This window comes from Corythoichthys intestinalis, chromosome 2 (genome assembly GCF_030265065.1).
Source record: "Corythoichthys intestinalis isolate RoL2023-P3 chromosome 2, ASM3026506v1, whole genome shotgun sequence".
Classification (NCBI taxonomy): domain Eukaryota; kingdom Metazoa; phylum Chordata; class Actinopteri; order Syngnathiformes; family Syngnathidae; genus Corythoichthys; species Corythoichthys intestinalis.
Genome location: NC_080396.1, coordinates 60,477,462 through 60,494,199, shown reverse-complemented (window position 1 = coordinate 60,494,199; position 16,738 = coordinate 60,477,462). Strand labels below are relative to the sequence as shown.

The window sequence follows — 16,738 nt, the reverse complement described above, 5'->3', positions numbered from 1 at the left end:
TTATATAACAGAAGCCTGCAGTTGCCACCATGTGAACGAAACTTCCCTCGAGGATATCTCTTCATGACCAATCAGAGGGAGGCCGTCCGGAGCAACTCTGGTTACAAATTGCACAACCCAAATTATCTTTCTGCCAAATAACATAGAACGGTAGAAAGGCTATTTAAAAAAAAGACATGCAAAAAAAAACAAGACAAAAACTTTGGAAACCATTGGACACACTGCGGATTCTCAAGTCTCCCACGGTGAGTCACTGACTCTCTTGTACTTGGATTGACAGATTGATGTGCATTGTAAACAAGATATTAGTGTGTAACTTTAAATGACTTGTATATGAGTCTTTTGATAAAATTTATATACTGTATATGTATTTTCTAGCTGATTACCATTACAATAAATCAGTTGCAATGTTCTGTGACTCTTTGCCCATCACAGTTCCGCTAAACTTTGGACAATGGATAACTTTTATATATAGATGATTTAGTCGGGCTGCATTGTTGACAAACTATTTTTCCTCCTCGAGTCTTATAATGAAAGGCTTGTTACTTTGTTTGTGCTGTATGAAAAAAGGAATGGCTAAACCTGTTGGCAATCTGTTATAATGCATTTTGTTGTCAATATATGTTTGTTAATTTTTTGTGGGGTTGAATTATCAAGAGCTGTAAAGTCAAGAATTCTGACATACACTCATACAAATGCCTGGACAATACAGCTCCTTGTTAAGTCTGGAGAAAGGAAGGAAGGAAGGAAGGAAGGAAAAGGTATTTGGGTATGGGTGCTTGTGTATGCACGTGTTTGTGGTTTGTACCGTGCACGCGCAGACAACTTAGACAAAAACTTGCTTCAAATTCATGTTAAATTTATGTCAACTGTTCAGTAGAATGTTAAAGAAGTATAATTTGGATGATTTGATGCCTTTAACTAATTGATATCTCCGCTGAGAGAGCTTGAAATGTGTGTCCGTGTGTTTTTGTGTCACAAGACATACATACTAGAGACAGTTGGCAAAGTACACATTCATGGGCGTGGATCGATCACAGGAAATCCCGCACCCTTCCCCAAAGAATCTAAATAGAAACACATGAGGATGTAAATAAACAAATATAAAAAGAGACTTGGACACAAAAAAACTCCAAATTACGCAATGACCATAAAATACATATACTGTAATATAAAATACAACCTTATTTAATACAATTCTGAACACATTTTCAACATGAACTTGAATTTGTTATGTTTGTAGGTAGAAAAAGTAATTTCACATGGTTCTCAAGTACCTCCATGTTTCTGCTGTCTATTTATCCTGCTTTATTACCCTCAATTCTCAAACAATCAAGACCTTAAAAGATATTTGAGACTTTGTCTTTACATTGTGACCCATGGAGGTTGAAAATAAGCGGTTGATTGAGCCTACTCAAAATCGAGATGAAAGTCTTAAAAAAAGAAATCTAAAGTGCAAATATCAATATGGGAGAAGTAACACGGGTAGCTAAACAACACCTACACAGTAGAGGGCAGCAATTGTGCCCATCTGAAATGTCAAATGTCTGTGAATGCACGGTAAATGCGTGTGATTTGGGTCAAGAAAACAATTACAACATTAGGAATTTAAATGATTTATCTTGTCACTTTTGACCTCATGTCTTGATTTGCTTTGTGAAATGTAAAATCTTATAGATTTCTGCCTTTATACCTATGAAGATCTTCCCAAAATTTTGTGCACATTTGGGGCATCTACCTCTCATAAAGCATGACATTAGTGCAACTTATCAGACCTCATTTCAAGGAGCAGCAAATGATTGAATTTCAAATAGAATACCAACTTTTAATTTGGAACATAATATGCATAATTATCTACATTACAGTAAATACTGTTCAGTCTTTCCTGGTGGATTTGCATGTTTTTGATTGATTGAACCTTTTTTTTTTTTTTCAAATGTGCAATGGAAAACACAATCCATATATATGTATACATATACACTCACCGGCCACTTTATTAGGTACACCTGTCCAACTCCTCGTTAACACTTAATTTCTAATCAGCCAATCACATGGCGGCAACTCAGTGCATTTAGGCATGTAGACATGGTTTAAGACAATCTCCCAAAGTTCAAACCGAGCATCAGTATGGGGAAGAAAGGTGATTTGAGTGACTTTGAACGTGTCATGGTTGTTGGTGCCAGAAGGGCTGGTCTGAGTATTTCAGAAACTGCTGATCTCCTGGGATTTTCACGCACAACCATCTGTAGGGTTTACAGAGAATTGTCCGAAAAAGAAAAAATATTCAGTGAGCGGCAGTTCTGTGGGCGGAAATGCCTTGTTGATGCCAGAGGTCAGAGGAGAATGGCCAGACTGGTTTGAGCTGATAGAAAGGCAACATTGACTCAAATAACCACCCGTTATAACCAAAGTAGGCAGAAGAGCATCTCTAAACGCACGGTACGTCGAACTTTGAGGCAGATGGGCTACAGCAGCAGAAGACCACGCCGGGTGCCACTCCTTTCAGCTAAGAACAGGAAACTGAGGCTACAATTTGCACAAGCTCATCGAAATTGGACAATAGAAGATTGGAAAAACGTTGCCTGGTCTGATGAGTCTTGATTTCTGCTGCGACATTTGGCTGGTAGGGTCAGCATTTGGCGTCAACAACATGAAAGCATGGATCCATCCTGCCTTGTATCAACGGTTCAGGCTGGTGGTGGTGGTGTAATTGTGTGGGGTATATTTTCTTGGCACTCTTTGGGCCCCTTGGTACTAATTGAGCATTGTTGGAACGCCACAGCCTACCTGAGTATTGTTGCTGACCATGTCCATCCCTTTATGACCACAATGTACCCAACTTCTGATGGCTACTTTCAGCAGGATCATGCGCCATGTCATAAAGCTGGAATCATCTCAGACTGGGTCTTGAACATGACAATGAGTTCACTATACTCAAATGGCCTCCACAGTCACCAGATCTCAATCCAAAAGAGCATATTTGGGATGTGGTGGAACAGGAGATTCGCATCATGGATGTGCAGCTGACAAATCTGCCCCAATTGTGTGATGCCATCATGTCAATATGGACCAAACTCTCTGAGGAATGCTTCCAGCACTTTGTTGAATTTATGCCATGAAGAATTGAGGCAGTTCTGAAGGCAAAAGGGGGTCCAACCCGTTACTAGCATGGTGTACCTAATAAAGTGGCCGGTATACACACACACACTATATTAGATATATGTGGCCATATCATCTGATGTCAACATCAGAGAAGGTCAAGTACCAAAGGCTGAAAGAGTGTTGGAAGGTGGAGGCAAGTGTGGTTCCCGTGGTAGTCGGAGCACTCAGGGCAGAAACCTCTAAACTGGGAGAGTGGCTACTGCAGATCCTAGGAACATAATCTGAAGCCTCACTCCAAAAGAGTGCAGAACAGCTATAATGCACAGAAGCCTCAAACTGCCAGGCCTCTGGTAGAGCTTGATGATGACGCAGAGACCAGTCTACATCCAGAGGTGGGTAGAGTAGCCAAAAACTTTACTTAAGTAAGAGTAGCGTTACTTCATAATAATATTACTTAAGTAAAAGTTAAAAGTAGTCATCCAAAAAATGTACTCAGGTACATGTAAAAAAGTATTGGGTGAAAAGAATAGTCACGTAATGATTAATATTGTGAGCAACTGCTTAAGATGTTTGATTTTTTTTCTCAACACAAAGTTATTTATATGAACTGTTATTATTATTCTGTACTATAACATATTGCATAACCATATTGAGCCAAAGACAAAAAAAAAAAAAAAAAAACTAAACATTAAATTCTGCTGACGGAGAAAAATACAGAAATTAAGCATTATTCAGCCAGAGAGCATGAGTGCCCTTTGGTGGAGAAAACATTTCCTGTGATGAAACTAAAATATGATATATCCAGTTTTCTGAGGTAAATTAGTAGCATATAAAAACTGAGAGGGATTAAAATCCGCTCTTTCAAGTCATGTTGACGGCGGCGCTCTGTCAAATCCCAGAACCACACGGAGGGACCTAGTGAATGACCTACAAAGAGCTGGGACCACAGTAACAAAGGCTACTATCAGCAACACAATGCGCCGCCAGGGACTCAAATCCTGCACTGCCAGACGTATCCCCCAGCTGAAGAACGTACACGTCCAGGCCCATCTGCGCAGTGACGTGCGGTCAGGGGAGGCAGGTGAGGCAGAGCCTCACCTGTCATCATGACAAAAAAATAATTATAGCATCAAATTTATATTAATATTTGTCCATTGCTCTTTATGTATGACTCATTTCAAACATTTTCTATAGTCAAAATCGCTGAATTTGCCCATTTCCTGTTCAAATAAAGAAATGAAACGAGAGGTGCGGCAGCACCGAGTAAAGCCTCACCTCTGATTGCGCAATCCTTAACAAACTGGGTTGATACATGGAATTGGAGCGTGCTGGTTGCTGTACATCTGGATGTCGCCATTATAATGTTTCCAGATACGTTTATTTGACCTGATTTTCCTCAGTCTGGCTAATGTCTTTAACCCTTAAAGTTTAATGTTTGTTAGCGACATATTTAGTTTTGCTGATGGGAAATAAAACCGCAGTGAAAAGGCGCAGGTTGCGGCAGATAGTACTCTGCCGCACTGCAAGGGGGCGTACGTGAAACTGGACTTTCCGTTAAAAGTGGACGCGGTTAACACAACGCCGGAGCTAAAAGGTTTGCTTCAAACTACGGGACAGAGGATAACTCGCGCTTTTCAAACGGACTGGTACACCCGAAAAGACTGGCAATGTGGCTGTCCTTCGAAAAATCGCCTTTGCTGCTTTCCCTGCCTTTTCTTCTCAACTTGTGCCAATGTCTGGACTAACACGAGATATTGTGACATTAAAAAACTACCACGAAGCCTCAGCAAACATGAGAGCTCGACCACTCACATTCAAAGCCTGTTTGCTTTAAAAACTTTTGGAAGCTCAAGGATCGATTTGGCTTTGACGAACAGCGGAAGCTCAACGGTAGCATCCTCAAAGCTAAGGTAATAAAAGAGTTTGAAAGACCTCATTAATGCAACCTGCATCCTAGCTAAACAGGAGTTAACATTTCGTGGTAACGATGAGCGTGTAGCTCTTCTAAACGTGGCATATATGTAGAACGATTACATGGTTTTGCTGCGAAAGATGAAAGGTTAGCTAGACATTTGGAGACATCCACTGTGTTTTCTGGCTTGTCAAATAGAACACAGAACGATCTAATTAAAGCAATCCTCTCCATTGAGGCGGAGAGATTTTTTTTTAAAGTAAAGGAAAATAAGGAGGACTTTTACTAAAAGGGCGTAGGTTTGCATAGGGACGGGAGGGACATAACACTACCAACTTTTCAGCATGCTAAAATTGTCCCAACCAACTTTTAAGCAACCTTACCTTTTTTGCATGATACAATGTTCAGTTATATAGAGAATTTAGATCTTTCAATAGTTCCATATGTTGTAAGGATAGAATTGACCCTACCATTATTAAGTGAATTATTTTCACTATGTTTATGTTTGCTAATAAAAAACAGACATTTATTCAGGAAGTTTTCAAAATGTTTCTTTAGTATTTTTTGAAAACAAAGGTTTGAATCGAACAGTATCATCTGAACCAATGCACGTAAAAGTTATTATCAGTAGATAAGGATTTATTTTGCATTGATCATTTTGCCTATTAATTAATTAGGTTCATATACATGAGAAATGTGGCCCTTTGCCCCCTTCATCCAATCTGTTTGGTCTAATTAATGTCCCGTCCCCAGCAAAAAGTGTACCTACATGCAGGTTATGCTGTTATATCGTCCCTACGAATGTTGAGACCAAACCTATGCCCTTCCAAAGTAACGCCGGTTTTTGTGGTGAAGGACAGGCGCAAGACCACAAACAGTTTTCATTTCAATCTTATTTAAAAAAAAAAAAAGAGCTTAGACCAAGAAAAATACAATAGAATATTTAAAAAGTAATTCTAATTCTTTGTTTTTCTTTTCACACTTTTTGTTTAGCAATATGTAATAAATTGATTAAAGTTTCAGAATTAAAAGTTTTAAAAACAACTGAATATTTCACTAAAGGTCAGAATTGAATTCTGTGGTTTTGTACACCAGGGTGTAGAGCAAATGCATGTTATTTTCTTACTTTTACGTATCGATAATATGTACCGTGTGTGCGTGTTTTGTGAAGAATGCTGATGAGATATGAAATAACCAGTAGCCAATTGAATAAGCTGCCCTTTTTGGTTTATATATTTGGAAATCTGACACTAAAGGAGTCAGTGCCTCACCAACCATGAACCTCACCGCACGTCACTGCATCTGCGGTTCAGTAGAGAGCATTTGGATGATCCAGAAGAGGACTGGGAGAATGTGTTATGGTCAGAAGAAAACAAAATAGAACTTTTTGGTAGAAATACAGGTTCTCGTGTTTGGAGGAAAAAAATACTGAATTGCACCATGCCCACTGTGAAGCATGGGGGTGGAAACATCATGCTTTGGAGCTGTTTTTCTGCAAAGGGACCAGGACGACTGATCTGTGTAAAGGAAAGAATAAATGGGGAATAAATGAGAGATTTTGAGTGAAAATCTCCTTCCGTAAGCAAGGGCATTGAAGATGAGACGTGGCTGGGTCTTTCAGCATGACAATGATCCCAAACACACAGCCACGGCAACAAAGGAGTGGCTTCGTAAGAAGCATTTCAAGGTCCTGGAGTGGCCTAGCCAGTCTCCAAATCTCAACCCCCATAGAAAATCTGTGGAGGGAGTTGAAAGTCCGTGTTGCCCAACTTCAGCCCCAAAACATCTCTGCTCTAGAGGAAATCTGCTCTAGAGGAATGGGTCAAAATATCAGCAACAGTGTGTGAAAAGCTTGTGAAGAGATAGAGAGCGTTTATCCTCCGTTATTGCCAACAAAGGGTGCATAACAAAGTATTGAGATGAACTTTTGGTATTGCCCAAATACTTATTTTCCACCATGATTTGCAAATAAATTCTTTAAAAATCAAACAATGTGATTTTCTGTTGTTTTTTTTCCCACATTCTGTCTCTCATGGATGAGGTTTACCCATGTTGACAATTACAAGCCTCACTAATATTTTCAAGTGGGAGAACTTGCACAATTAGCGGTTGACTAAATACTCATTTGCCCCACTGTATGTAGGTATGTAAGTATATATATGGATTAGTGTGGTTATGTAATGGGTTGTGTACTATTATACAGTATCATTATAACAACTGTTCATATAGATAGGTTTGTGCTGAGAGAAAAAAAAATGCCATTGTTTAAAAAAAAAAAGAAAAAATCAAACAAAAATTAGCAGTTACTCAAAATGTTATTTCTTACTTGAGTTTTCTTTTCACTCTACTCTTTTTACTTGTACTTGAGTACAATTTTTGGATGTCTACTTGTACTCTTACTTGAATAATATTATTTTAAAGTAACGCTCCTCTTGAGTAAAAATTTTGGCTACTCTACCCACCTCTGAGTAAATGTAATGGAGTAAAGTCACGTGTCACTACCCACCTCTGGCAACATCACATTCGGCCTGGCCGAAAAGTGTCATTGCATGAAATTGACTTTCCTATCTATATAAAAGTTGTAAAGCAATAAACCTGCAACAAAAATGAATGAAATGAAAAAAAAAAAAAATTATAATAGGTCAAAATGATTTTTCGAACAGATCATGTGACTAGCACCTTAGACCATCATTTGCTTTTCATATAATTTTCTACAACAAAAAATTAGGGGAGGGCAATTATATTTTTCAAATGATTTTTTTTTCTTTGAAAATATATATTTTTTTGATTGAAGCACCTTTTTTGGGGGATTGAATGATTTAGACCATAAGCGGATTTTAGGGGGGGGTAGGGGGGCCAAAAAGTGTCATTGCATGAAATTTACTTTCATATATATATAAAAGTTGTAAAGCAATAAAACAGCAACAAAAATGAATGAAATTTTTTTTTTTTTTATAATAATTATTTTTTTTACCAGATCATGTGACTAGCACCTTAGACGGTCATTTGCTTTGCATATAATTTCCACACAAAATAAAAAAAATTAGGGAGGGCAATTTCATTTTTTAAATGATTTTTTTTCTTTGATTGAAAAGAAATATATATATATATATATATATATTTTTTTTTTTTTTGATTGAAGCAACTGTTTATGTAATTGAATGATTTAGACACAAATGTCCTACCCATAATATGGCCCAAACACAAAAGAGTTTGCTTCAATCAAAGAAAAGTTTTTCAATGAGAAATTAAGTGTTCAAATGCAAATTTTTCAATCTCAAATATGTTTTCGCATTCAAAAACGTTTTCTATGATTGAAATTTTTCTTTTCTTGATTGAGTTTTCTTTTTGAAAATATATTTTTTAAAGCAACTTATTTTTTGAATGAGTAAAAAAGACAAAAACCTCCTAGCCAAAATGTGGCCCAGACACAAATCAGCATTACTTCAATCAAAAAAGTTGCTTCAATAAAAAAAATAAAAAACTTGACTCCAATTAAGAAAAAAAAAAAATCAAAGAAAAATAGCTTTCACATGCATTTGTTCTGAGTTTCAAATTTATTTTTGCATTCACATTTTTTTTTGATTGAAGGGACTTTTTTTGGGTTAAAAATATATTTTTTTATTGAAGCAACTTTTTTTATTAAAGCAACTTTTTTTTTTTGGGATTGAACAATAAAGACAAGCCTACCTCCATATGGCTTTGCCCAGGGGATACAATTTTTGACTAGGGTAACTACATTGGCTCAACTCCGGCGGGCGTACCATATTCAATGGATGACGAGCTTGGCGAAAAGTATTGCCTAAGCAGCCTGATTTAGAATTCCCCACAAGAATGATGGGAAACAAACGCTCAGTGTTTACTTATTATTATAAATTTTCTTGTAAGTTAATTTTATTGCTGAAACTGCATTTCGGGGTCATCAACATTTTGTGCCCCTCCTGCCCCAAAAGTCAAACTCCGTCTATGATTTAGACACAAATGTCCCACCCATAATACGGCCCAAACATAAAAAGGATTGCTTCAATCAAAGAAAACTTTTTCAATGAAAAATATAGTGTTCAAATGCAAACTTTTCAATCTGAAATATTTTTTTTGGCATTCAAAAACGTTTTCTATGACTGAAATTTTTCTTTTGATTGAAGTGATTTTTCTTTTTGAAAATATATAATTTTGGAAGCAACTTAGTTTTTGATTGAATAATAAAGAAAAAAAAACGTCCTAGCCAAAATGTGGCTCAAACACAAATCAACATTACTTCAATAAAAAAAAGTTGCTTCAATCAAAAAAAGCTTGACTCCTATAAAAAAAAAAATGATCAAAGAAAAATAGCTTTCATATGAATTTTTTTGAGTTTCAAATTTATTTTTGCATTTAAACACATTATTTTTTAATTGTAGCGACTTTTTTTTAAATAGATGTTTTGATTGAAACAACTTTTTTTTATTGAAGCAACTTTTTTTTTTTAATTGAATAATAAAGACTTAAATCTACCTCCATATGGCTCCGCCCAGGGGATACAATTTTTGACTGGGGTAATGACATTGGCACGGGTGTACCGTATTCAATGGATGACGATCTTGGCAAAAAAATTTTTAGAATTCCCCTCAAGAATGATGGGAAACAAAAAACGCTTATTGTCAATTTATATTCTTGTAAATTAATTTTATTGCTGACACTGTGTTTCGGAGTCATCGACATGTTGTGCCCCCCCACCCCCCACCCCCAAAGTCACACACGTGGTCTTTATGGAGTTACATTTTTTATTATGAGTATTATTATTTTAACTTCCTAGGTCATATAGGACACACTCGCATGTACCAAATGTCTAATGTTATGTTCACATACGTTGTCTGTATGGGGTTAAATTTATAATTATCATTATTATTTTAACTACCAAATATACTCACTTTCCATATAAAGGGTTAAAGCTCATCTTTAATAGTATCATTTCATATCCATTGTTCTATTGTAGAGCGTAGGAATGCTGAAAGTCGTGTCAAACTTCAAATATTTTTTAACCTGATTGTACCAAAGGACGCGTGTGCCAAAGCGTGCACTCTGCATGCCACTCCTGTTCTGTGACTGCAGGATTGTCTCAAGTGACGTAGTGCTAGCACGACGACCTGGCCAAGCACAGCAGAGTCGACTCCGACTTCGGAATACATGATCATATGAGGTTCGGTAGCGATATGGTCCCGTTTCGTCCCAATGACAGTTTGAGGCGCGGGAGTGTGCCTCATGCGCTCTTCGTGTGACTGGGGAAACTTTTCTGATTTTCTTCTGGTCTACTGCGTCGATGTGAAACAAGATGCATTTGTTTAGGAGTTACAATTATCAAGTGTTCCCGGACCGAGGCTCTGTAAACACGCCGACCATACGAGGCATCAGCTGGGTATGTACACATCTCTCAGTACTCTTGAATGGAAGCATTGTTCTTTATTGCACGCAAATAAATTGAACCCTATAATGTGAGGACACAAGAGTTACAATACACATGACCAAATGACTCATGATCCCCACTTCCCATTATCAGACCAGACTTTTTTTTTTTTTTTTACATCCCCCCCCCCCCCCCCCCCCACTTTTTTAGTATGATCTCATATGATTAAAAAAAAACTCGAGTGCATATACTTATTTTAATTAATTTGATGAAGAAAAAACTTCTACTGTGTTGACATTTTAGCTGATAACATTTAACTAGATTAAAAAATGAGTCATGATTTCAATAATTGTTATTATTGTGGTTATAAGGAAGAGTGGATTCTTCAAGTCTGAAATTATTCCCAGACATTTCTTGTTTCAGATTTGTGCAGCCTTTGTGGCGCAGTTGGGTGGATAGGACAGGAAGGGAACCAATAGTGTTTAATTAAATTCCTGTTATAAATATAGCGTATTGTTTATTGTTCACCTTCACTGCGACTCCCTTTCTTGGAAGAGTCTGTAGAAGATTGTCGTTTCCTGGTTCCTCTTTCTTCATGACACAGCATGGGCTTCAGAGTCTTCAGATTCCAAACTTGTTGTACTTTGAACAAAAGTGTTAAATTAATTCATATAAGAATTTACCTTTATTTGTCCCCATCAGCAACAGCTTGTATGCAATAGTATGTATTCTCAATATGTATTATGTGATTTTAATGGAGATGATTTGATTAGATGACTGTTGCGTCTTTTGAAGTATCTTACATAATAAATTACACAAGAGCACTTGACACCACAGAGGATGTCCTCCTGAGTCGCTCACTGTTAGAAACAGGTCAAAAGTCCAGCCTGAAAAAGGACCACAAGATGTGACTGAAATAAAACAGTGTGAAAAAGACATAAACACAAGTTGTAAAAGTCTGATTGGACTGTCCAAGTGCAGAATGAGCTTGTGAAACTAAACTTAAGATACATGCCCATGTTAATGTTTCGTGTTGGTGTTAATTCACACAACAAACCAGCAGTGGCCCATTCAGAAACCTTATTTGAGAGTCTTATTAACGCTTTCTCTTGTGGAACACCAAAACCCAGTCACAATCTGTTTCAAGACATTGATACCAAATTTCATTCTGATTCATCCATGAATAACGGGGGAGTAACAATTTTAGTTAGTGTACTCACCAAGAAAAATAACTACAACAAGCAGAAAAAGGTCCTGACTTAATACCAAGTATGACAGGTCAGACTTGTAAACTCACGAGCCAACTTCAGTTGGAAGAAGGAACTCATGGGCATGGGAGTACGGTGGCCGTTTCTCAAGCAAGTTCGAACAACTTGGAAACAAACAATATGCCAAATGTCACCATGTATTTAGATTTGAACTCCCAGTTACTTTCCCTTTGTAAAACATAATAATGCATCTCGAGGTAACGTTTTGCCATTTCCCTATATTTTACATTAGAAATATTTTTATGCCAAGCACAGAAATTTCACACTAGTTGTTAATTAAAATTTCAAACAAATGAAATATCCATAGCAAACTGCATTCCGGCATACATCCTCCCTAAAGTCTACACCATCGAATGTAAAAAAAAAAAAAAAAAAAAAAATACAAATATTAGTAATGTATTTTATTTACTGTATCCATATTATTTTAGATTACATTATATTGTAATTTATATAAAATGTCAGACATCACATTTCCACTTGCTGGCTTTTCACCTCAGTTATTGCAAACTGCATTTTGAGATGCATATCGCCACTGACAAGTTTGTATCAATCCATGCTGCATGAAATGAGACACTTCCAGGGTATTTGACCGGATCTAGCCAGACGCAAATTTGGAATGCACCTATTGCAAAGCCACGATCCCTTGGAAAACTCGGACAACCCAAGGATCTTTCAAAGTCTCTCAGTGACAGTGACTGAGTAAACGAACAACTTATGGACGATGGCCGTAGTTACAATTTCTGAATTTGCACTACCGGAGCTAGCATTTGACCTGTTTTTTTTTGTTTGTTTTTTTTTTGTTTTTTTTTTTAAGCTTTTTTTAAAAATCGTTTAGAAGAAGAGGATTGCAGTGAGCAGTTTCTTTTACATTCAGCTGGATTCTCAATATTATCCAGAGGTAGCCGCATGCTAAGTGAGTGTGAGGAGAACTTTCCTCCGTGTATGTCTGCGACAAAACGTAAGTACATATTCCTTTCTTTGTAGAAAGTTTATGATGTTTACTTAGGACTTTCAGTGCTGGGGTCTTGACAGCTTAGATTAGATTTTATTCTATTTGTGTAGTGACAGGCTAGTAAACAAATATTTTTTTATTTATTTTTAATCAAAAATTTACCTTTATGCAAGCACAAGTGTCCTTGGTGATTGTCTTGACATGCAGTTGTGGTCAACAACAGAACCTTTTAGGTTTTGAAAAAGACACAAAATAATTCCTCTCCCCAATCTTTCAGGTTGTTGGAATTACAGGTACCTCACGCACAGTGTGTAACCCTCAGGTTTTTGCAGGTTTAAAGTTAGAAAAAAGTTGTTTTAAGTCACGACCGTACCGTATATTCCTATTTACCTCTATAGTCGGTGTCTGAGTTTTCTCATTTGGGGACGTGGTTTAGCGATAGATCCATTGGGACAGTACTCTGATGATGTTTCACGAGCATACGAGAACACAAACACAGACAAGAATGCATCAGACTCAGTTTTGAGAAATGGACAAAGTGAGCGAGAATTTGAGACCAACCTCCGGACGGTCTATAAAATAAGACGCTAAGTGTAATGCTTATCTAGCTATGCTACCACGCACTGCGTTCACTTCAATCTTTGGTCTAACTTCGTCTGCCCTCTAATGAGCTGTTGCTCTTTTCAGCTCATTAAGTAGTAATTCAGTGAGAGGGGTTTGTTAGCCACTTATAAACTGGTACTGGTCATGCAATAAGATGCATAATTTTCACATGCTATGAGAACATTATCGTTTTTGCAAAGACTCTTTCATTCTCCAAATTTGAGGTTTTCTGTGACTTTTAAAGGTTAATTTTTGTCTCATGAGTCCATGAGTCTTTTTTTAATAGGCTTGTTTCCCATTTTCCTGTCTAGCCTTTCTATTTTTGCAAAGAGTGGTTTGCTGCTTAACTTTTGCATATGTAATATACAGCAAACACTAGTCAAACATCCAGTTGTATGGATGACGTCATTTTTCTATCTAAATAGGTCTTTTTCCCGAGGTCACATGCATCATAACGTATATACAGAACAAAATATTAATCATTCTCGAGTACCCTCATTGTGACTCTAAGTCCATGGCGTCAAACTGGTTTTTTCACATTTCCTGCATATGCCTCATGCATCACTACATCCAGGTCATAACTAAAAAGACAACGTACGATGTGGGTTCATGGCGCCGTTAAGAAAATGTTAGCATTTTCTTTCCTTTTCACCACCTAAGCAGACTAAGCAATTATCAAGCTCCCATGTTTCCCAGTGCACACAATGAGAACCTTTAGTTGGCTGTTGACACCACCTTGTGACCTTGAGGAAATACATTGCAGTATGCAGGAGGCAACAGTTCAGATGTATATCAGTTAGAACATTAGAGGTGATTTGTCAATCATCCTGGTGTTAATGTGTAGGTGATGTGAAACTATCTGTGAAACTAATCTAAGGTAGGGTTGGACAACATGCCAACTGGTGATTTAAATTGCAGATTTGAATGTTTTCTTTTTTTGTTTGTTTTTTGTTTTTCTAGAAGAAAATGGCAAAAGAATTATTTAATCAAGGTTTGTTTTTTGTTATGTTTTCCTTTTTTCCATTTTTCTATAATAAACAAGCTTTGAAAGTGTTTTATTTTTTAGCATTTTCATTGAATGCGGCACAGTGGAAGAGTGGTGAGCATGTCCGCCTCATAGTTCTGGGATCTAGAGTGCAATCCTGGCTTCGGCCTTCCTGTGTAGAGTTGGCATGTTCTCCTCCGTGCCTGCGTGGGTACTCTGGCCGCATGCATGGTAGGCAGATTGAAAACTTCAAATTGTCCATTGGTGTGCGTGAATGGTTGTTTGTTTATATGTGCCCTGCAATTGGCTGTTGACCAGTTCAAGGTGTACCCTGCTTTCTACCTGGAGATGGCTGGGATAGGCTCCAGCACTGTGCAACCCTCGTAGGGATAAGCGTTTCAGAAGATGAATTGAATGGAATGAATTTTCACTGAATCAGTAACATAGCATATCATGTGGGTTTAAAGAGTATGGCTGCACCTTTTCCAGCACTCTCACATTCTTTTCTCATCTCAATTTGTACAGTTTAGGAAAGTGACCTCAGCTCAACTTTTTTTAAAAACATATGTATTGCTTCCACCATGATGCTTTTCTATCAAATGGAAGACAGTTGCGTTGGTTTGTGCATGCGCAGTAGCAATCCGTCGCGATCCGGTAGCCCGTCACGATTGGGTAGTGACAACAGACAGTATGAAAACTATTCGCCTCCTGTTATCTGTTTCATAGCAGGAGTTAAAGTCACTTTTTTTTAGTAGTAGTAACTTGATAGAGTAGTTGAAAAGTTGCTAAAAAAACGACAGTTTTGCCAATTTGGTGAGACTGTGCTTCTATACATTTGCTCCACCATGTTAGCAGTCATTTTGTTTATGGAAGCAGTGCAGATCAGCGCTTTGGACTTCAGTAGCCAATTCAAAAAATCTTTGGAGAAAAACAAAAAAACAATCTATTGACACTGCTTCTTTTGGAATAAGTGTCACACGAAAGCCAATAAAATGTTAAGCATGTTGAAACTTTTTTGAATGTCAGCATTCTCTTCCCACAAAACTCATATTTAACATTGTAACACTGAAAACATACATGAATACCAGATCAGATCTGATCTTGTGACCAAATTCAATACTTTCAATACTGTCTGATACTCTAAAATTGCCATCTCAGTCACAGATGCCGAGTATCGGATCGCGATAGCACTTGTAAGCTCTGAACCAGAGAATGCACTGTCCATCTTTTGCAGAGGCAGTGAATAAATCACACACATGTGCTGTCGAGTTGACCAGTTGTTTGTGGCTTAGCGGACTGCCATTTAATTTTTTAGTTTATCAATATGCAAGATAAGATTTAAAAAAAAAAAAAAAAAAAAAAACAACTAAAGATTACGTTAGTTCTTCGTATCGTAAATCTCAATTGTTTGACCTTGGTTTATCTCTTTGATTTAGACATTCAGACCAAGCTCATCAGTGACAACATTTTTCTCTTCCTCCATTCTCTTAGACTCCACTTCCAGAGGCGCTGGACTCAAAAGACACAATGAAGCAGGTACTGTATGTACACATTATGAAGCCACACTTAAACCAAAAGTTCCCATTTGGACCTCCTGGAGGATCATTGCAGTGCTTGCATCATCTCAGTCTGCTGAACTTGTTCTTCTGTTCTGTTGTCCATAATATCCCGTGCCACCGACCATGCGAGTCCTGAAAAGCACATTCCTGGCGATGCTGGCAGTCACAAGGAGTCTAAAGGGCACTTGAGCCCAAACAACTAATTGACCCCCCCCCCTCCGCTTCAACTTGGGCTGGGCCCCTTACACTGTTCTTTATCTCCGCTTGCCTCAAAAAATTGGCAAGGAGAGAAGAAGCAGTAACACTGATGAAAAGGATTTGGCACTGAGAGACAATCATTTTTAATATAGGCATTAACAACAGATCCAGGCCAGTTACTTGATAATGATTGGGTTTAAAATGACAATGTTTCAAATGGAAATGAGTTGTTAGTTGACTCATCTATCAGAACCAAATTTCATCTCCCCTTTTAATATACAGTGATCCCTCATTATCATCCTTCAAAGGTCGCGCCTCCATTCCATCGCAATTTTTTTTTTTAATTAAAAAAACAACAACAATATTTTATTTAAAAATGTGAAGATATATACATGTATACATGCACAAATAATGTTTTCTTATATATATATATATGTAGTTTATATCACACTTATTACATTTGCCGTGCTTAAAAAAACTTAAATTTGACAAACAATGGGGCAAATAAGCATTTAGTCAACCACCAATTGTGCAAGTTCTCCTACTTGAAAAGATTAGAGAGGCCTGTAATTGTCAACATGGGTAAACCTCAACCATGAGAGACAGAATGTGGGTAAAAAAAAAAAAAAACAGAAAATCACATTGTTTGATTTTTAAAGAATTTATTGCCAAATTAGAGTGGAAAATAAGTATTTGGTCACCTACAAACAAGCAAGATTTTTGGCTGTCAAAATGGTCTAACTTCTTCTAACGAGGTCTAACGAGGCTCCACTCGT

At 37.3% G+C, this 16,738-nt stretch overlaps 1 protein-coding gene across 3 annotated transcripts in view; it reads left to right on the top strand.

Annotated features, from left to right (window-relative positions):
• Nucleotides 1–16,738, top strand: part of rapgef3 (Rap guanine nucleotide exchange factor (GEF) 3) — a 52,474-nt gene continuing 35,736 nt past the window's right edge. Inside the window, exons 1-2 of one of the 3 annotated variants that reach the window (XM_057830382.1) lie at nucleotides 1–245; nucleotides 15,697–15,741. In XM_057830382.1, the coding sequence (XP_057686365.1) occupies nucleotides 177–245; nucleotides 15,697–15,741 (114 nt within the window). In that variant the 5' untranslated portion in view covers nucleotides 1–176. Of the gene's footprint in view, nucleotides 246–9,914; nucleotides 10,410–15,696; nucleotides 15,742–16,738 lie in introns of those variants that run through there. The other 2 variants (XM_057830380.1, XM_057830381.1) reach the window with 2 other exon arrangements.